The sequence below is a fragment of the Nelumbo nucifera genome, chromosome 1 (assembly GCF_055504915.1).
Source record: "Nelumbo nucifera cultivar China Antique chromosome 1, China Antique-T2T, whole genome shotgun sequence".
Lineage (NCBI taxonomy): Eukaryota > Viridiplantae > Streptophyta > Magnoliopsida > Proteales > Nelumbonaceae > Nelumbo > Nelumbo nucifera.
Window position 1 is genome coordinate 18,454,678 of NC_142649.1, and position 21,160 is coordinate 18,475,837.

General features: G+C 42.9%; 2 protein-coding genes across 3 annotated transcripts; one reads left to right on the top strand and one right to left on the bottom strand.

Annotated features, from left to right (window-relative positions):
• Positions 1-10,480: 10,480 nt before the first annotated feature.
• Positions 10,481-14,408, bottom strand: LOC104612116 (diiron containing four-helix bundle family ferritin protein, putative (Protein of unknown function DUF455)). 2 transcript variants are annotated; one of them, XM_088896551.1, is made up of 7 exons: positions 13,794-14,408; positions 13,225-13,466; positions 13,042-13,138; positions 11,300-11,441; positions 11,122-11,203; positions 10,991-11,042; positions 10,481-10,887 (listed from the first exon to the last, which is right to left on the bottom strand). In XM_088896551.1, exons 1-7 carry the CDS (start codon positions 14,196-14,198, stop codon positions 10,819-10,821), a joined length of 1,089 nt encoding a protein of 362 aa, XP_088752677.1. In that variant the 5' UTR covers positions 14,199-14,408; the 3' UTR covers positions 10,481-10,818. The 2 variants fall into 2 exon arrangements, with proteins under 2 accessions (XP_088752677.1, XP_010277735.1); XM_010279433.3 differs by having other exon boundaries at positions 11,300-11,483.
• Positions 14,409-17,009: 2,601 nt separating this feature from the next.
• On the top strand, positions 17,010-20,034 carry LOC148802978 (uncharacterized). The gene is made up of 4 exons (XM_088886741.1): positions 17,010-17,258; positions 17,343-18,453; positions 19,221-19,502; positions 19,895-20,034. Exons 1-4 carry the CDS (start codon positions 17,010-17,012, stop codon positions 20,032-20,034), a joined length of 1,782 nt encoding a protein of 593 aa, XP_088742867.1.
• Positions 20,035-21,160: the final 1,126 nt, after the last annotated feature.

The window sequence follows — 21,160 nt, forward strand, 5'->3', positions numbered from 1 at the left end:
CCAGGCTACCGTACTTCGCGCAGCCTGTTTTGGTGGTGATTTTATCCACTTTGATTGGCGGTCTATAGGTAGTATCGCCTTAGGTTGACGATGTTCCATGCTCGAGGTACTTGCTTACCCTCTAAGGTTTCGAGCTCGTATGCCCCCCCCCCCCGAGTGCTTTCTTTACTCTGTAGGGTCCTTCCCAATTTGGTTCGAGTTTGCCCACGCTGGGTTCGGGTACCATGATCTTACGAAGAACCAGGTTGCCGACGCGGAAGCTCCTCTTCTTTACTCTGGCGTTATAGTACCGAGCTACCTTTTGCTGGTAGGCTGCTGTTCGGATGTGCGCGAGGTCTCTTACCTCATCTAGTAGGTCGAGGTTGGTGCGTAACTCGTCTCCGTTTGTCTAGTCGTCGTATGCTTCTAGTCGTAGTGTAGGTATTTCGATTTCCGTCGGGATTACCGCTTCGGTGCTGTAGGTGAGGTTAAAGGGGGTCTCTCCCGTAGCGGTTTTTTCCGTGGTTCGGTGAGCCCACAGGACACTTGGTAGCTCGTCCGCCCACAACCCTTTAGCTCGGTCTAGTCGTGCTTTCAGTCTGCGAAGGATGGCTCTGTTCATTACTTCTGTCTGACCGTTTGCCTGCGGGTGTGCGACCGATGTGAAGTTCTGATGAATTCCCATATTTTGGCACCATTCTTGGAACTTGATATCCTCGAACTGTTTGCCGTTGTCGGAGATCAGTACCCGAGGTAGCCCGAAGCGACATACTATGTTCTTCCAAAAGAAGTTCTGTATGTTTCGGGCTGTAACTGTTGGTAGAGGTTCAGCTTCTATCCACTTTGTGAAGTAATCTACTGCCACCACTAGGAACTTTCTCCCATCTGTTGCTGGCGGGAATGGCCGCAGAAGGTCGATGCCCCATTGTGCAAAGGGCCATGGACTGGTGAGGTACTTGAGGTCGGCAGCAGGTTGATGGTGGATATTGGCATGCTTTTGACACTTGTCGCATTTTCTGACAAGCTCGACGGCTTCTGCCTTCATCGTTGGCCAGTAGTATCCTTGTTGAAGTGCCTTTTGAGCGAGGGCTCTGCCCCCCAGGTGTCCGCCGCACAGACCTGCATGAGTTTCGCGGAGTACGAGCTCGGCTTCGGCAGGTCGTAAGCAACGCAGGTAGGGGAGCGTGTAGGATCGTCGGTACAACCATTCGTCTATTATGACGTATTTGGCTGCCTGGCGCTGCACCCTCTTGGCTGCATTGCGGTCCGCAGGGAGGGTTCCATCTAGCAGGAAGCTCGCGAGTGGGTCGATCCAACTCGGCTCTGCTTCAGGAACGAGAGCGACCTCTTCTGCCCCATCGAGAATGCTGGGCCGGGGTAAGTCCTCTATGTACACCGTTCTCATGGCGTTTTGACTTGTGCTGGCTAACCGGGACAGGGCATCGGCCTCAGTGTTCTCTGACCTCGAGATTTGCCTAATGAAGTGTGACTGGAAGTTGAGCAGAGCCTCCTTTACTTTTGCCAAGTATGCAATCATAGTGAGCTCGCATGTTTCGTACTCGCCTATAACTTGGTTGACCACAAGCTGGGAATCACTGCAGATAACTACGTGCTTTGCTCCGACCTTGTGCGCTAGGTTAAGCCCGGCTATCAGTGCCTCGTACCCCGCCTCGTTGTTGGATGCCGCAAACTCAAAGCGTAGTGCGTATTCCAATTTCGTCCCACTCGGGCCGCATAGCACTATTCCAGCCCTGCTGCCCTACTGGTTCGAGGAGCCATCTACGGAAGGATCCAGGGCTCCTCATCCCAGTTCGCGTTTGGCCTAACCAGGAGAGATGCTACATTGGTTGCTACTTCACGGGGTTCGGACTCTATTGGCTTGGGAGCTCTAAGCTCGCCCGAACTAGGGATCTCGGGCTCGACCGACTTGGGGGCTTCGAGGCTAAATGTGCACTCGACAATAAAATCTGCCAAGGCTTGGGCATTAATAGCAGTTCTTGGCTTGTACTGGAGGTCGTACTCACTGAGTTCGATGTCCCATTTCGTCAGTCGACCGGAAACCTCGGGCTTGAGTAAAACTTGCCTCAGAGGTTTGTCAGTCAGGACAATGACGGTGTGAGCCTGGAAGTACGGGCAGAGTTTCCGAGCTGCTATCACTAATGCGTATGCTACCTTTTCTATCTGCGGGTACCTTGTCTCTGCTCCCTGCAAAATTTTACTAACATAATAGATGGGCCGCTAGACCCGGTCTTCTTCTTTTATTAGTACCAAACTGACCACCTCGTCGCTTGCCGAGAGGTACAGTTCTAAGACCTCGCCCTCCTCGGGCCGGGCTAAGGTTGGCACACTAGCGAGGTAACTTTTTAGCTCGTCAAACGCGAGCTGACAGCCTTGGGTCCATTCGAACCCTTTGCCTTTGACTGCTTTGAAGAAGGGTAGGCAGCGGTCTGCTGATTTGGACATGCAGCGGCTTAGAGCGGCTATGCGGCCGTTTAGCCTCTGAACTTCTTTTACTTTCTAGGGTGGTCTCATATCAAGGATGGCTTTTATCTTGTCCGGGTTGGCCTCAATACCGCGCCAGTTGACAATGTACCCTAGGAACTTGCCCGAGGTGACACCAAAGACACATTTGTTAGGGTTCGGCTTCATGCTAAATTGACGTAGGATTTGGAAAACAGAATCTAAGTCTTGTATTAATTCTTGTGAAAACGGTGTCTTGACGACCATGTCGTCTACATAACATTCTATCTTCGTGCCAATCAAGGGCCGAAACAACCTATTTACAAGTCTTTGGAAGGTTGCCCTAGCATTTTTTAATCCGAAGGGCATGACCTTGTAGCGGTACAGGCCAAACTCGGTTATGAAGCTGGTTTTTTCCTCATTGGACTGGTCCATCCTGATTTGGTTGTAGCCTGAGTAGGCGTCCAGGAAGCTTAGCAACTCATGTCCCGAGGTCGCGTCCACTAGGCAGTCAATTCTGGAGAGGGCGAAGAAATCTTTCGGGCAAGCTCGGTTCAGGTCGGTGTAGTCGACGCACATGCACCACTTGTCGTTTGCCTTTTTCACTAGCACTGGGTTGGCTACCTAGCTCGGGTAATGGACTTCCCTTATGAAATCTGCTACGAGGAGCTTCTCGACCTCCTCGTCGACCGCCCTCTAGCGCTCTGGGGCTAAGTTGCGTTTCTTCTGTCTAACGGGTCTAACTACAGGGTCGGTATTAAGTTTGTGAGTTATCAGGTTGGGGCTAATACCGGGCATGTCGGCCATGGACCAGGCAAAAATATCTAAATTTTAAAGTAAAAAAAGTCACCAGTTCGGTTCGTAGTGGTTCCTCGACAAAAGCACTGATCTGTAGTGTGTGAGCTGGGTCTGTAGCCGAAGTCGGGACTGCGACTGTTTCCTCTGTGGGCGAAGCTCGTTCCTTGCCTTGCTTCGCAAGCCGCTCCAGTTCAAGGTCGTCGGCCACCTTGGTTTTCCCCTTCAGGGCGGCAACATAACACTTGCGGGACTCGAGCTAGTCGCCCCACGCTACCCCTACACCGAAGTCTGTAGGGAACTTCATTACCAAATAGTAGGTGGAGACCACTGCCCGCAGGATATGCATGATTGGCCGCCTTATTATGGCATTGTATGAGGAGGGGGTCGCGACCACCAGGAAATCATGGTTGAGTCTGACCGCACAAGGCCATGTGCCGACTTCCACAGGTACTGTTATTTTTTCGAGGGGCCTGACTTCCTCTCTACTGAAACCCACCAGAAGAGTGTTCGCGGGCTTCAGCTCGCTTCTCTGTAACAGTAGCTGGTCAAATGCTGACTTGAAGAGGATGTCCGCTGAGTTGCCCGAATCTACGAGTACGCGTCTGACCTTGAAATCGCTGATCCTTAGTTTAATGACAAGCGCATCATCGTGGGGGTAGTGGACCCCTCGCGCATCGTCTTCCGTGAAGAAGATCGGTTCTTTAGTCTTTGGTCTTTTTGGGGGGTTCTGTTCCTCGAGGGTCGCTTGGCGAATTGACGTCTGGGCTGCTGCCGAGGTACACCCTGCTACCACCGAACCTCCCACAATTACATGGATGGTTCCTCGAACTGGCCTCTCTTCCGGAGGCTGTCGCTGCAACGGTTCGGCTGGTCTGCTGATAGATTCAGGGGCATCCTTTCCGTGCTCCCCTTGCCGACCTGCCTTATGGTTATTATTGTCATGCTGTACAAAATTTCTTAAGTATCCGCGACGGATGAGTCCCTCTATCTCGTCCCGGAGATTATTACACTGTTCGGTACTATGACCGTGGTCTCTATGGAAACTACAGTACAAATTCTTATTTCTTTCGTTCGGATTTCCCTTTAGGCGAGGTGGCCACTTTACGTATGGGGTGTCCTTGATCGTCATTAAGATCTCGGTCCGCCTCGTGTTTAACGGCGTGTAATCCGTCCGAACTGCTAGGGGAGCTCAGAACGACTAGTTCGGCTTCGACTCTCGGGCCGGGTTTTTCCTGTCGATTGGGTTGGAGGGCTCGCCTTCCCTCTTTCTTTTCTCGTTCCCGCTTTCAGTTCGTTGGTTGATTTCTTCCTCTGTTCTCATGAATTTATCCACGAGCTTGAGGAACTAAGAGAATCGGGGCAGCTTCTACCTCATCCGAGCTCGTCTCTTCCTTGCCTCTGAGCTCTGATAGGACACGGGTGGTAGTTCGGCGACTTCGCCGGCGCCTTCGTTGTTGAGTGGGCCTAGTACTGGCGCTGCTGGCCTCTGTGTTGCCGAGCTCGATGGGCCTGGAATGCTGGTAGTCTGCTGCCAGGGCGCCGAATCGGTTTTCCATGAGCGAGAACTCGGGCTTGGAGCGCCGAGGTGCCGACCTTGCGGGCGAGGTTCCTGACCCGCCTACGAGCTGCGAGGCGGGGATGATTTTTCTCTCTCTTCGGCCTGGGGACGAGGCCTGGCTATTAGGGGGGTTCTGGGGCTGGAAGGCCTTTCCCTGGTGGGGGCGTCCATCCTGTGGGGAGGCCTTAACCGGCCTCGGAGTAGGGTGCCGAGGTGGAAGTAGTGGTTGGTTCAGCAACAGTTGGGGGAACTACTGTTGATAGTGATACTGGGAGATGTTGTGCAGTACTTGGTAAAGATGGAGCTGGTGTTGGTGGAACTGTTGCATTTGGGCTTGCATTGCCCGCATGCATTGCATCAGGTCGTCCAACCGGTTTTGGCTGGCTGCCAGGGGACGACAGTTGGTTCAGTAAAGGTTGTCTCGATAGGGAGAGAAAAGGGGATGCTCATGGCAGGAAGGTTTACGGGCGCCACTGCTTGTGGCGCATTCAAGCTGGGGATCCCATCCACCGAAAGGGGGATGGTGAACTGTCTGATGCACACCACGGGGACTTGAAGTTGTTCCCCGGTGGTGTTTGTCTCCATGCCACGTCCGGTGTTGCTAGAAGAAGCCATGAGTGTTGGGTTTTTTGAAGAAAAGAGGTTATGAGAGTTTGGAGGGAGGCTTTTTGAAGTGTTTCCCACAGACGGCGCCAATTGATGGTGCGCAATCCAGCCGGTCTTAGCTGTCAGCGACATTGCCTCTGAACTGAATTGCAGGGAACCTGAAACGGAGAAGATGAGGAAGCTCTGGGGGGAACCCTGTGTAAAGGCTCCGAAGCTTAAGTTAGAATCCTTCAAAGGCAAGATAAAACCAGATAGTGCAAAATTTGCATACCTTGTTCTTGGGGGGTAGAGAGCCTTTTATATCCACCTCGCGCACTCACTCCTAAGCTTCTGTCAAGTCGGGTATGATTACTTCCATGCTTCTACTAGTTCGGGTGTCATCACCTCTACTGAGGCAGAACCGCCACTACTCTTTTTGTCAGAGCCGTCTCTGTAACTGGAGATGGCAGTGGCAGGTGGCGGTGGCAGGTGGCCATTGAAGTGCGGCTGTCAAGCGTCAGATCCCAAGTCAGTCAGGTGCACCGCCCCTGGATACAGACTCCTTCAGTGTCAAGTACGGTGTGGTTTGTCTAGTTCGGCGTCCTGGAGGCGAAGTGCTGGAGTGGTGTGCGAGGTGAAGTCTTGAGTTCGGATAGGGGAGTGTCCCGAACTGCCATGAGGCGGGCCAGTTCGGGTCACTGCTTTGTGTGGCTCGGGGCCTAAGGGAGAGTTCAGGCTTCGTAGGGAGTTCGAGCTCTTAGTAGGGAGGTCGGGCTCCTCAAAGGGAGTTCGGACTGCTGGTTTCTTCCCTATGGTGCTTGTGCCCTAGGTGCGCTGTTTTAAGTGCTGAGCTATTCATTTTTGCCACGTGGAGTGATTGCGAGGTCGGGCCAAATCTTCCTTCATCAGTTTCTAACCAGGATCGATCGGATGGCTAATTGCTGTCTTGAAATGTTTAGAACTGTATCTCTTAATAATTTAATATTTAATGAATGAATTGAATTTCACCCAAGTTTCAAAGTATCAACATCACAATTTTAAGATACATAATGGGATGGGCTCATTGATATTTTACTTTTTAAAAATTCAAAACCCACAAAATTCTAAAATGGATTGAGAGACCTTGTTCAAATCCTATCAATATAGTTTTTCAATGTCTCAATGATCTATATTCATATCAATTATTAAAAAAGTACAAATGACAGTGTGAAAGATAAACTATTGAATGTGATATTAAAGCTACCATCTTGGATAGTAGAAAGCTTTTCGGTGGTCTTCTATATTTGTTCATACATCTTGTTCTTATAACAAAGTAATCCATGGGCTTGCACAATACGCTATTTTGCATAACAGTTCCATGACCTGGTTTGACATCTTAAATTTTTTAAGGTTTCTGGTGCTCAATGAGATGTAATCTTTATGTGATGAATAGAAACTTTGTTTGTGGGCTAAAAAAAAGAAAAAAAAAAATTGACACTTATTTTTGAATCTGGTCTCTCTCTAATTGTGAGAGCAAAAAATGTAATTTAAACTAGTATTTTTCAACTCATTCAATTCCCTCTCATTAAGTCTTGTGTTTAAGTTATTAAGTTCCATTTTCTCTCATTAATTCCTATATTTAAACTATTTTTTCTCACCAATAAATTTCATCAATTAGATTTACATTCAGTACTTTTTATAATATAAAATCCATATTTTTTAAAATCGATCATGGTGTCCAATAAGAAGTTCAACTATTTGGGCCAAATGGTTCAACCCATGATGTCATAATTAATTAATAAGACTCATAAAATAGAAATAAATATAAAAAATTAAAAAATATAAAAAATTTGTGTGCATCTTTAATATTTCATATTAACAATATTAAAAAAATATTTATAAAATTATTTTTATGATGTTGGAAATGAAATATAAAATTTAAAACCAACCCAAAAAATGAATTTGTTTTCCTATTTGGTGGTGGATCAACAGTTCAACCTTTTGGGTCAAATGTATCAACCCTTCTTATTGGAATTAAACAATAAAATTTAAAAAATGATTTAAACACACATACACATACATACATACATACATACATACATACATATATACATATATATATATATATATATATATATATATATATATATGTGTGTGTGTATATATATCACTTATATTTTATATTAATCATATTAAAGAAGAATAAGTTTGATAAAAAAATAAATGATTTTTATTGAGGATTGAATTTAAAATTGACCCAAAATAAAATTGTTTTCCTATTTGATGACAAATTAATGGTTCATCCTTTTGGGTCAGATGTGTCAATCATTGATGTTATAATCAAATAATAAAAATTTAAAAAGATATGAATATAAATGATTACAAAAAATACTAAAATTTTATAAAAGACATTTGGACACATCTCTATTATTATATATTCATAATATTAAACAAAAATAATGTGATAAATAAGAATTATTTTTGTATATATAAAAATATAAAATTTGTAAAAAATTTTAGAAATATATTATTACTATCATCATCATCATCATCATCATCATCATCATCATCATTTATAAGTGCCATGTGCTTTCACATGTAGATTTGCTAATCCATGTAATGGCTGCAATGATATTAGGCCATACCATCCTGTGCAATGTGTTCATTGCCTAAAAAATGGCATAATGCAATATTACCTTTATTACATTTTTCTCTTCCTATTTTTTCTTGAGCTATAATGTAAAATTTCTCCCTTTATAAAAGTTTATTATAAGAGTTGTAAGAAGCGTTATGGTAATACTCAAATTGATTTTCAAGACAGTTGGTTTCTTGATATGGGTCATCTCACAGTGAATCCCATCATCTAAGGGTGAACTAAACGAAATATTTGGGCCCAAGACCCATCTAAATCTACAGCCACTAAATCCGTAGACTAGAGTATAGATTTTTCCACTATTACGTAGGCCCTCCACATGCAAGGATTGATGGGTGAAAGTAAAGGACAAAAAATAGATGAATTAAAAATTCAAAAATAATTATAATGGGATATTGATAAGTTTGATTGAAAGTTTGGAGCAAAGAGCAGTTCCAATAAAATATTAGGAATTCAACCAAAAGTTTTAATTATTGGAAAAAAAATTAAAATTTTGGTACATGTAAAGAAACTAATAAGAATATAAAAGGATTTAATTAGTTTGATCGGATGGGACAAAAGTAAGTATCAGATGAGTTGGGATCAACTACCAATACAGAACAATTCCAACAGGCCATTGCAGCCCTATATCGGGAACATCTCCCCATGAATGACGGGAAGATGTTTTCGATGTATGGCTGCAATGATCTGCTAGGACGGTGTTGGGAGTGTTTTGCTGGTAGCAAATCTCAACCCATATGAAATATCAAAACAATAAATATACAACCGCTTTTTGCACAATGAGATTCTGTACACCAACAAGCAAAGTTGATCACTTGCCTATCAAAGAAGAGAAGAACAAAGTTGAGGCCGCATTTGGCATTCCTTATTTTAAAAACTAATCTCCTTGTTGCTGTTAAAATGCCTCTATGAACTTCGATTTTTAACTACGAAAAGGAGAAATCCTTATAATAAGGAATGCCAAATGCAGCCTGAGTCCTGCATTTCATTGCTTATATATTATATACAAGGCCGAATGCCAATCAAGTGTTCCATTACTGGATGTGATTCAACACTCGAATGGAAGTACAAGAGATCTGGGCTCATTCACATGCCTACTTAGAATGAAGAACCACATCATTATCTAAGCCTTATCCCAACTATAATAATTCATATTTGCTGAACGCAATGGTTGTGTGATTGACTGTGAAACCTGGAAATAAGTACTCCCAGCTTAATAAAATCAAAAAATTATTGAAACCTGTGGAACAATAAAAAAAGAATAAAAGGAAAAGATGTAAAAAGATCCAACCTCTCAGCTCTAATTATCAACTCTTTTTTTCTCTTCGAATCATCCTTCTCGGAGCCAGAGGTTGCAATGGCAGCAGGGGTGGTCCAAATTCTCCATAGTTGTAACCACAACCAGGCTTACAAAGGCTGAAAAATCTGACTTGGGACTTGGGACTTGGGAGATGCTGCTAAGCAATGTTTTACGGTGATTCGCCAAATAAAATGCTTTATACTGATTCCTAGCTAGTGGAGTGTATTATGCTACAAAAAGTCTTGCACATGGAGAGGATCTATATCCAAAACCTCATCTAGATGATCTCATAGAGATAGCGAGATAGCAGATCAGATGGCTGTAAAGAAAGATGCTTTGCAAAGAAAATTCCTAGGTGGGGAAGGGAGAAAAGGAATAGGGCATAGGTTAGTTGGAAGAAATAATGCATAAGTTGCAAACTAACAAAAGAAAAACTAAAGATACCAATTTGACCAGCCCTCAGTAAGTCAGTATGAGAGAGGGGCAGAAGTTTTCACGTCCAATTATCTATTGGTAGAAATTATAACAAGATGAGATGGTAAAGTTACAAACCTCTGCATAAGACCAGATCCTCTTTTAGTAACTTTAAGAGCCAATGGATATGTTCCTCGAGCTGGGTCTTTCTCAGTACTACTGATTCTCTCTCTGATTATTGATTCTCCTTCACTTCTCACTCACTAGCTGTAGTGAATGGCTCTTGGAACACTAACACCCACACAGCTTCTACAGGGCTTTATCTTTTATCTTATACTCATAATGTTTGCATTGCAGAAGGACAACAATGCCATGCAAGTGATGCCTCAGAAGCTGAACTCTCTCTCTTGGGGATTCATAAAACCACTCTAATCTCTGATGCTAAAGATATTTTGATGAAGATAAAGGGAAGGAACCACAAAAACATTAGATGGAATGGATACACTTCTGGACCATATCAAGTATCTTCTTTTTTTGATGACATAAATCTGCTCTATGTTTGTAGGAATGATGTTACTAATGCCTATAATCTAGCTAAGAGGGCAAATGTAAATAGAACTCATCCTTTTTGTCTGAACTTACCCCCCAAGGTCATCTTCTCCTTTCTGTAAAAGGGGGCTCCTTTTGTATCCTTGATGTTTCTAGTGGATCCTTTCATTTCATTAACAAAAAAAAAAAAAAAAAATCTCTGCATAATGATTGGTGGACCACAAGCACAACTGCTAAAAAAGGCACTATTCATCCAGAACAGTGGTCACCTATATAACAGACCAACACAGCTATAGTTCTCGGTTACATGAGAACGGAACTTAGACCAGTGCTCTTGGTTTCATAGGTTATCAATGAACTAATAATATCAGCACTCCAGCAGGGAATGGTAGATCTCCAGATTAGTTCTGGTGCCAGCAGAGCCGCACATAAAACCCAGATTTACACCATACAATCAAGCTGGAAAATTCATTCCAAAATCCAAATCACTTTATTTGCAGGAAGACGGATCTTATGTGTATCTTCAGGTAAGCCAGAAATTCTTCATGGGTCACCATTCAAATTGGAGTTCTCTTTCTCCATAGAGATGATGCAAGCAAGCCTCTCATAGACCTGCCACAACAAAGGTCTCAAACTCTTGTCCTGAGAAATGAAACCCTGCAATTTAGCATCACAACAATCCTATAGAAAATTCTAGTTTCCCTTGGTAGCATACCTCAGAAAGCTGTTCATTCTCGTCATGATTTTCTGCAGATGATCCATCATACCTAGAAGGTACATATAATTACCCAAGTTAGATTAGCTGACCTGCATTATCTACTCCAATCACAAATTAACTTTTCTTACCAGTTACGAGGAATTCCAGCTTCATCTCGAGCAGAATAATTGAAGGGGCCCTTCAATTCCACATTATACTCCTTTATTAACTCTAGAGGACAAAGGTGTAAACTGTATACAATCAACAACCTGCATATAGGAATTTGTCGTAGGGGATTTACAGTAATTTGAAGGAGTGAAGGTAAACCTTTAAAAGTGGTGCAAGGTGTGCAACCCATTTTCTGGCAGACTGAGATGAACCAGAACACACCAACTGCCACGTGTGCAACTTCCTCATCAGCAATCCTGGCCACAATTTTTGATGTCCTATTATCTCCAAAACCTACCAACTTTTGCACAAGACGAGGCCCAGCATCAAGCCCTCTAGCCTCCTAAAAATGATACGACATTATAAAGCTATCCAGTTTAGAGTTAGACATAAGCTGAAAGAAAACCATAAAATCACTAAAAGGAGTGTAACTCAACTGCATTAGGTATTGCCAATTAAGCAAATGCTGCAAATCACAACAAATTTAGTTAATTTGTCTTCTCAAGATGGACAAATTCTCTTCTTCTATTTTAAGCCTTGTTTGGGACTCTGGTTGAAAGGTCATACCATATTAGATCTCTACTGACATCCTGAAGAAATTTGTTTCTAGGAAGTTAATTCCATGAGAACATAGGGATGATAATGATCAAGGAAGAACAAGGATATCAAAACAAATAGAAAAGAACAAAAGTATGTACTTGTTCTTGATTGGTATGGAAAGGAAGACACATTGGACTTTAGAAAGCATAAAGTTATGAGGGTGTATTGCACCAGTCCGAATTCCTTTAGTAAGTCAGAAATCAGCATGGAAAGAATTGTGGAACCTACAGAATACACACCAATAAAACAAAGAATGAAGGATTTTGAGCCAAGGTAATTTTAGTGATTTACAGATTTACATAAAGTAAGGGACCTCTGCTCGATGCATTGGTAAAATTTCGGGCTGACAATTATGAGAACACAGGTTTTAGTCTAAGAACAGCAACTTGGTGTAAATAAAAGTAATGACAAAGGATAGGTCTGTATCCAGCCTACAGATGCCAAGACCCCAGATAACTGCGATAATCATCAGGGACAGTCCTCAGTTATGGTGAGTCTGGGGAATTTCTTCACTCTTCCTCGAGCTGGTTTGTTGGTCTGTTGGACGCAAATGTTTCAGCCTATCCCTCTGTGGTTTCTCAGGGAGTGGAGTAGGTTGGTAGTTTGGTGTTCCATGTCTGTATTTGTTGTTTCTTGATTGTGGTTTGAGTTCAGGTTGGTGATGTTTTGTCTTATGTTGGTTCATTCTGTCTGTTCCCTGTTCTCTTTAATGAAATTTCTAGTTACAAAAAAAAGTAATGGCCCTTTACAGATTTACATAAAGTAGGGCCACCTAATAGTTGAGGACACTACAGTCAGTAGAGAGTCGACTACTTTTTCTAGGCATAGAAGGAACATGAAGTTCATGAAAAGAATGAGAACCATTTGAGAACTTTAAGTGGAGAAAAGCCTAATGCTATATGATATATTCAAGTTTAGAATACGATCACAACTTGGGCGGGCTCAGTTTTAACATTTGCTATAATTCAAATGCTCTGGCCTGAGGGCTCAAGTCTAATGCTGTGTACATTCTTTAAGTCGGGTGCCTGACTTGCACCTCTAGTTTCGAGTGCATGGGATCTAAGACAATCCTTAATATCAAAACAAGCAGAGCTTGAAAATTAATGCAAAACTTCACCAAAAGAAAGCACAGTATAACTTAGAATTTGTTTACAGAACTCTACTTCTCAAGTGCCTTTGTGGATCATAATTCTTAAATATATAGGGTTTAGGAAATACATCTCTAAATAAAAACTTTCTAATTCCCAAACAAATGAATCCCAATTTTCAAGATGGAATTTCATTCTAGCGCATGAGGTTACCTGAACTAGTGGAATGGCTACCAGACGTGCAGCGACATTCCCTGATGATTTCTCACACTCCCTCCAGAGCAAATTATGAGCAGGCATATCTCCATAACTATTGATAGACTCGATGTTAATCAGTATAACAAACAAGAAACCAGCATGTGTTATTGGGATGGCACAACAACAAAATTTCCTTACCTGAATCCAAGCTCAGCCAGCCTCTGCGAACACCAAGCAAAATGGCGACTCTCGTCGTCGGCAACATGAGCAAAATCGTCAAAAAATCCCTCCCCAAGTACGTCACCATAACGAGAAAACCGGACAACCGTATCCCATGCCAAATCAATGGCATTTAGCTCCACATGCGCGAGATTGTGCAGCATATAAGCATTAAGTGGCAAGCCCGAGTCCTTGGGAGAGGGAATCTCCTTTGGGGACACCTGAGTGAACACCCAGATAACGAAATTATCAAATGCTTTATTGTAGGTGTTGATAAAATTAAAAGAAGCAATCCATTAACAAGAAACTAATAATCCTATAAGCCATGTCGTGATTGCATTCGTCCATGAGCGAACAGTAAAATTCAAAACAAATGCATCTATTTCTCCACTATCCAAAAAAAAAAATGTTCTCTTACTTTAGTTAAATTGGTAATATCATAGAAAGAAAGAAGATTGTCTATACGGAAAATCTAAAGCAGGTTTTTGTCTTGCTTCCTATACATTAATTTATTTAAAGAGGAAACAGAAAAGACGGGGAATACGAACCAGATAGGGTTTAGGTGGACGAGCAGGTCGGTCGGGCGGTGTAGAAACTCCAAGCGGGAGATTCCCAGAGCGCCATCTCGAGTAGGCGATATGGGAGAGCTTCGACTTGGCAAGGGGGTCTCCGGTGGAGAGAACAAGGGTTCCGAGCTCGGCCAGAGACGAGGCCGATGCCGTTGGGTCGTGGTCGGTTTCGATGGATGGTGGTGGTGGTGGTTCTGGACCTTTGGATCCCCATTTTCGGTTTTCGTTCAGTGAGCATTCTCTCCAACTTTGCAGGCCAGAACATAGTTTGTATTGGCAGGAAGAAGAAGATGAAGAAAAGGCACATATCTGTACAGTACGTGAAGGGGAAGATGAGCATAGAGCGCAGCGTAGCGACGCACAGAGATTAGGCTTGAGTAGCATTTGCTGATACTACTATTAGATTAGATTACTACTGCTCAAGTGCTCATGGTTTGCTTTCTTCCGCACAATCTCGGATGTTCTCCTTGTTTGTTCGTGCCCTTGAAAAGGCGGTAACCAGAAGTATCTCAAAAATTAAGGGAGGTTTTTGCGTAGAAAAAAATAACAATACGGTTTTTGGTAAAAGATGAATAATGTTATACAAGTATACATTCTACACTGACTACACTCGCTCCTCTGTATTAATATCTCTGCAAACAGATGTTTGATGTTGTATGAATCAAAGACTCAATAATATTCTACCAATTGGATAAGGCGAAGGTAGAATCAAGGTGATATGCAACTAGGAATGGCAACGGGGCGGGGAGTACATTTTCCATCCCCGACCCCGATCCCCATCCCCGTGGGAGACTCGAATCCCTGAAACTAAGAGAGAGAGAGGACCGTTGTGATTTAGAAGAGTTTATGTTGATGATGATTGATGAGAGAATCCGAAGGGTGACAATGACGATGATCGTCGCAGGGCATTCTGACGTTCAAGTCAATAATATAAGGTGAGATCAGTTGTTGGGATAAGATCGTCCACCAAAGTTCTTGAGAAGCTTTGAAATTATGGTATTACATTTTCGTTTGACGGGATGAGGTAATCCACCAAAATTTTCGAGAAGCTTTGGAATTATGGTATTACATTTTCGTTTGAATTCTTGTGAGTGCCAAAATTTGAGATCATTGGTTTCAAAACCATGTCTCTATTGGAACTACCCAGCTAACATGCCAACCGAGCCACCACTTGTTGGTGTCATAGTAAGTAGTTTGCTTAGACTCCCGTCATGTCTTTTAAGAGTTTCGTAAAGATAATTTTAAGAGATGTAAAATCCATGCAATTCTAAATAATTTATATAAATGCTTACGTATGAACTCAAAATGCACATGATTTCACTAATTATAAATTAATGCATAATGTATTTATAAATAATAATGTGTTTACATATTTTACAAATAAATATAAATTAAGTGCCCATAATTTAGACATGGTATTAAACATAAGGAAATGGCAAAACAAAATTCATGTAACTACCCCCATTAAAGCCCCGTTTAATTGGGATAAAAATAAGATGATAATGGTTAGGTGTGTAAGCAAATCACTACCCATGAACTACTTGAGCTCGACTTGCTGAACATTCAAATTCGTCTTACAAATAATTGAGTTTTATTTGAACTCGAATAGCCTAGGTAGTTAATTGACTTAAGATTTGAGGGTGTGTTTGGTTCGCGGACAGGACCAGAAAAGGAATCGAACATGAGTTGTTGTCTAAATAAAATCAGAAGAAAATAAAGGACAGACATGAGTTCCACAAGTACCCCTTTTTCTTTTTACAAATGGATAGGAAAAGAAGATTTATAACCTTTACCCTACATACTGCAATACCTTTGGATAAATAATTAAAAAAACTAACCTCTGGTTCAGTATCTGTCAGCAAGAAGCTCATTCCAATTTGAGGTCAAAGGGTCATCATCCCTGATTAATTGGTCTGCCCATTCCTGCCAATCACTTGGTTTTGTATTATCATCAAATGGCATGGCACCACTGTTACTACTCTCTACTTGATTGTTCTGGGTAGGAACATTTTCAGGAAAATCAAGGAAACTCTGTAACCAATCTGCACACCAAGCAATATCGCTGTTTTCTTGTTAGGATTGAATTAGGAGTCTCCGGGATTAGGAGACTCCGCTGAGTTAGGATCGAATTAGGAGTAGGAGTCTCCGTTTTCTTCTAATCCTTATCTTGTATAGTTGAGATAGGAAAGACAGGTTTGAGTTTGAGTTCCTATAAACTTAGGAGATTCGATGCCTATATATATATATATATATATCTGAATCCTCAATGAATGAAAAACAAGAAAAACAAACCAGAAAAGCTCCGGTTTTACATGGTATCAGAGCCACGAGAGGTCTGTGTTCCAAGACCTCTGGAGATCAGTGGTGGCAGCGATGATATTCGGTGCCGGGAAAGGAGAGACTCTGCACACCAGATCCCATTCGAGACTCCATCTTCCATAGAGTTCGATCTTCGCCTTCGTCCTACCAAGACTGCAACCGGCGGTGGAAGCGGTGATCTGTTACCAGCTATGCAAACACTGAGAGGCGGGAATCGTTCCAGAGGCGGCGATCCATTACTAGTGGTCATCTTTCGTTCCAGCGGTGGTGATCCATTACCAGTGGTCGTCTTTCATTCCAGCGGCAGCGATCTATTACCAGCGATCTGTTACCAACGGTGCGAACACTGAGAGGCAGGAATCGTTCCAGCGGCGGCGATCCATTTCCAGTGGTCGTGTTTCATTCCGGTGGCAGCAGTGACGATCTATTACCAGTAGGCGATCTCTTACCAGCGGCAACGATCTATTACCAGCGATCTGCTACCAATGGTGCGAACACTGAGAGGCGGGAATCGTTCTAGCGGCGGCGATCCATTTTCAGTGGTCGTGTTTCATTCCGACGGCGGCAGCGGCGATCTATTACTAGTAGGCGATCTCTTTCCAGCGGCAGCGATCTATTACCAGCGATCACCTTCTTTTTGGAGCAAAAGCTTCAGAAGAGGTTGGTTGCGGATGACTCGCGAATTCGGTTGCAATCCCAAATCCGACGAGCAGCTTTTATAAGGACTGACTCGCGAGTTCGGTCAATGCAATCCCAAATCCGAAGAGCAGTTTTTTTTTTAAGGACTAAAGGTATTTCTGAAGCTCAACTCCCTTTTTTATTTTTTTGGGATTTGAATTTCTGTCAAGACTTGTGAAGTACAACATCAGCCCATCGATGGCCGAAAACAGAGAAAAAGAACAGAGCAATGGTCAATTGACAAGGAATGTGATCTCGCCCTACCTTCTATCAACCAATGACAATCCAGGCAGCATTATCACACAGATCTATCTTAGAGGCAACAACTATGATGAATGGGTTCGAGCAATAAGAACGGCGTTGCGAGCCAAGAAGAAATTCGGCTTCATCGATGAATCGATGAAGCAACCTCCGGACGATTCGGTGGAATTGGAAGATTGGTGGATGGTGAATTCCATGCTTGTGTCATGGATTCTGAATACGATAGAACCTAATTTACGTTCAACCGTAACGTACACTTAGATTGCGCAGACACTCTGGGACGACATAAAGGAGCGATTCTCTGTCGGTAATGGACCACGAGTTCAACAACTCAAATCCGAGCTGGCAAATTGCAAACAAAGAGGAATGACAATTCTGAATTACTATGGGAAACTCAAGATGATTTGGGAGGAATTGGGAAATTATGAGCAATATCCCACTTGTCAATGTGGAAAGTGCAGCTGCAACATAAGCAAGGCATGGGATAAGAAGCGAGATGAAGAGAAACTTCATCAATTTTTGATGGGGCTAGACGACACGGTCTATGGAGGTGTGTGTTCGCATATACTAAGTACAGAACCCTTGCCAAGTTTGAATCGAGCCTATGCTATAGTAATTCAAGAGGAGCAAGTTCAAACCATGACTAGAGCAAAGGAAGAGAAGACTGAAACTGTGGCCTTCGCAGCCCACGTAGGGAAGAGGCAAAGCGAAGGCAAAGACAAGAACGTAGTATGTACTCACTGCAACAAGGCAGGCCACGATACAGAGTCTTGTTTCCAACTAATCGGCTACCCTGAATGGTGGGGCGATCGGCCGAAGAATAATGCCCGTGGAACAGGCCGAGGACGTGGTGGACAAAAACAAGGAGCAGGGGCAGGCGGAAAAGGACGTGGCGGCCAAGTCAAGGCCAATACAGCCAAAGCCTCTGCGCAAGGCAATGCGTCTCAAAGAGAATCAATTGATGCAGCCAAGACTGAGATAAATGGACTAAGTAGTGAGCAATGGAACAAATTACTCAACCTTCTGAACACACAGAAAGAGGGGAGTCAACGACTAAGTGGTAAGCAAAAACTGTCAGAATGGATAATAGACACAGGGGCCTCTCATCATATGACAGGAAGCCTCGAGTCAATGAGAGACATAAAGAATGTCATTCTGTGCTCTGTCGGGCTACCAGACGGGAAAGCGACAATAGCTAAGAAAGAAGGCACAGTTGCACTGGACGATCATCTGAAACTAACTAGTGTTTTATATGTGCCTAGTTTGAATTGCAATTTACTTTCTGTCTTGCAATTGATTGAGGAATCGAACTGTGTTGTCCAGTTCACTAATAAATTCTGTGTGATACAGGACCGCACTATGAGGATGCTGATTGGAGCGGGTGAGCAGAGAGAGGGACTCTATTATTTCTGGAGCATTACATCAACAAGAGCAATGAAGACTACAAAGAGCAGAACGTGGGATATTTGGCATCAAAGGTTAGGGCATCCTTCTTATAGAATTGTTAAGTTGCTGCCTTTTATTAGCACTAAGAATAATAATGATGACAGTATTAAGGGTTGTGATGCATGCTTCCGAGCTAAACAATGTCGAGAAGAATTTGTTTCTAGTAATAATAAAGCATCCGATATTTTTGAGTTAATTCATTGTGATTTATGGGGCCCGTATAGAATTGCAGCCTCTTGTGGTGCTCACTATTTCTTGACCATAGTAGACGATTTTTTCTAGAGGCGTTTGGATCTATCTTCTAGTTGATAAGATGGAAGTGGGACGAGTTCTTCGAAATTTTTTTGCTATGGTTCAAAGGCAATTTAACAAACCTGTAAAGGTGATCCTTACTGATAGTGGGACTGAGTTACTGCTTGGGTAGTTATTTTACTGAAAGTGGTATTATTCATCAAACCACTTGTATCGGAACCTCTCTACAAAACGGGAGGGTTGAACGTAAGCACCGCCACATACTCAATGTTGCCCGAGCCTTGCACTTTCAAGCTAGCTTGCCTATTGATTTTTGGGGGGAATGTGTCTTGACTGCATGTTACTTGAGCAATCGAACACCATCCATTCTGTTGAAAGGAAAGACTCCCTATGAAATGCTATTTGGGCAACCTTCTTCTTATGATAATGTGCGAGTTTTTGGTTGCTTAGCATATGCGCACAATCATAGACATGGAGGGGATAAATTTGTCAGTCGGAGCAAACAGTGTATTTTTGTTGGGTATCCTTTTGGAAAGAAAGGATGGAGCTTGTATGACTTAGAATCCGACAAGTTCTTTGCATCAAGAGATGTTACTTTTTTAGAGCATGAATTCCCGTATGCACACAAGGAGGATGCACCGCCGAACAAAGCTCAATGTCAATTTAATTATGGAATAGGTGCGACAGATGAGGTGTTGGTACCATCCACTTGTTTACCTGGACTAGCAAATGGTGAGATGGAGACTACCCAGTGAGGTGAACTCGCTGAAGGAGTTCGTGTAGAAGAAGGAACCCACGTAGACCCAAATGCAAATGCTGGTGAACCCATGCATTCTTGTGATGCCACCACAGAGAATGCAACCAAAGACAGTTCTGAAGTCAGGGGGGTAGTGATGTTGAGCAACAACAACACTCTGAATTTCATTTGGGGCGTGGGCATCAACAAAAACAACAATCCACAAGGTTGAGAGATTATGTGCTTCACACCACACAGTGCTTGAGTCCCTCTCCGCGTCCCTTTGCAAGCTCACTCGGCCAATCACATCCTACAGGTAGTCCTTATCCCATAGATAACTATGTGAATTGTAACAGTTTTTCTTATCGACATCGTGCTTTCTTGGCAGCTATTACTGCAGGAGTTGAATCTACTTCTTTTGTTGAGGCCGTAAAAGATGAAAAATGGAGGGATGCAATGCAGAAAGAAATACAGGCACTTGAGAATAATCAAACATGGACCATAGAGCCTTTGCCATCCAGAAAATGAGTCATAGGATGCAAATGGGTATATCGAATCAAGTACAACGATGATGGGACAATGGAAAGATACAAAGCCCGTCTCGTGATCTTTAGAAACAAGTAGGTTGAGGGAATTGATTATAATGAAAATTTTTTCCCAGTTGCAAAAATGGTTACTGTCTGTACCTTTCTTATAGTCGCATCAGCTAGAAATTGGGAACTTCATCAAATGAACGTACATAACGCATTCTTGCATGGTGACCTTAATGAGGAAGTCTACATGCAAATGCCTCCTGGTTTTCAGTCAGATAAACCAGGTATGGTGTGTCGGTTGTGAAAATCTCTGTATGGCTTGAAACAAGCGCCGAGATGTTGGTTTGCTAAATTAACCACAACCTTGAAAACATATGGGTTTCAGCAATCAGGTTCAGATTACTCCCTATTCACCTTTCGTCGAGACAGGGTACATGTGTTTGTCCTCGTGTATGTGGACGACATTATCATGTCAGGTAATGATCGTATGGCAATTCAAGTCTTCAAGAAATATTTGAGTGACTGCTTCCATATGGAGCAGAATCACCGAAACTCAACAGGAATTTTTCTGTCTCAATGAAAGTATGCTCTGGATATTATCACTAAAGTTGGATTACTTGGTGCAAAACCTACTCCTTTTACTATGGAGCAGAATCACAATCTAGCCTTGACAGATGGGCCTCTCTTATCTGATCCTGAGCGATACAGGCGCTTGGTGGGTAGGCTTATTTACCTCTCAGCAACTCGTCTTGAGTTGTCTTATTGTGTGCATGTTCTATCCCAATTCATGCAGCAACCGCAAGAAAGACATTGGGAGGCTGCATTGCGAGTGGTGCGCTACTTGAAAGGAAATCCTGGTCAAGGAATTCTCTTGCGTTCAGATTGTGACTTGCAGTTATATGCATGGTGTGATTCAGACTGGGCGAGCTGTCCTTTGTCCTGATGTTCCTTGTCTAGGTGGTTTATTCTACTTGGGAAATCGCCGATTTCCTAGAAAACTAAGAAACAAAACACTGTGTCTCATTCTTCAACGGAAGCTGCGTATCGGTCTATGGCCACGGCCATGTGTGAATTAAAATGGCTGAAGGGATTGTTATTGGCTCTTGGAGTGACGCATTCGA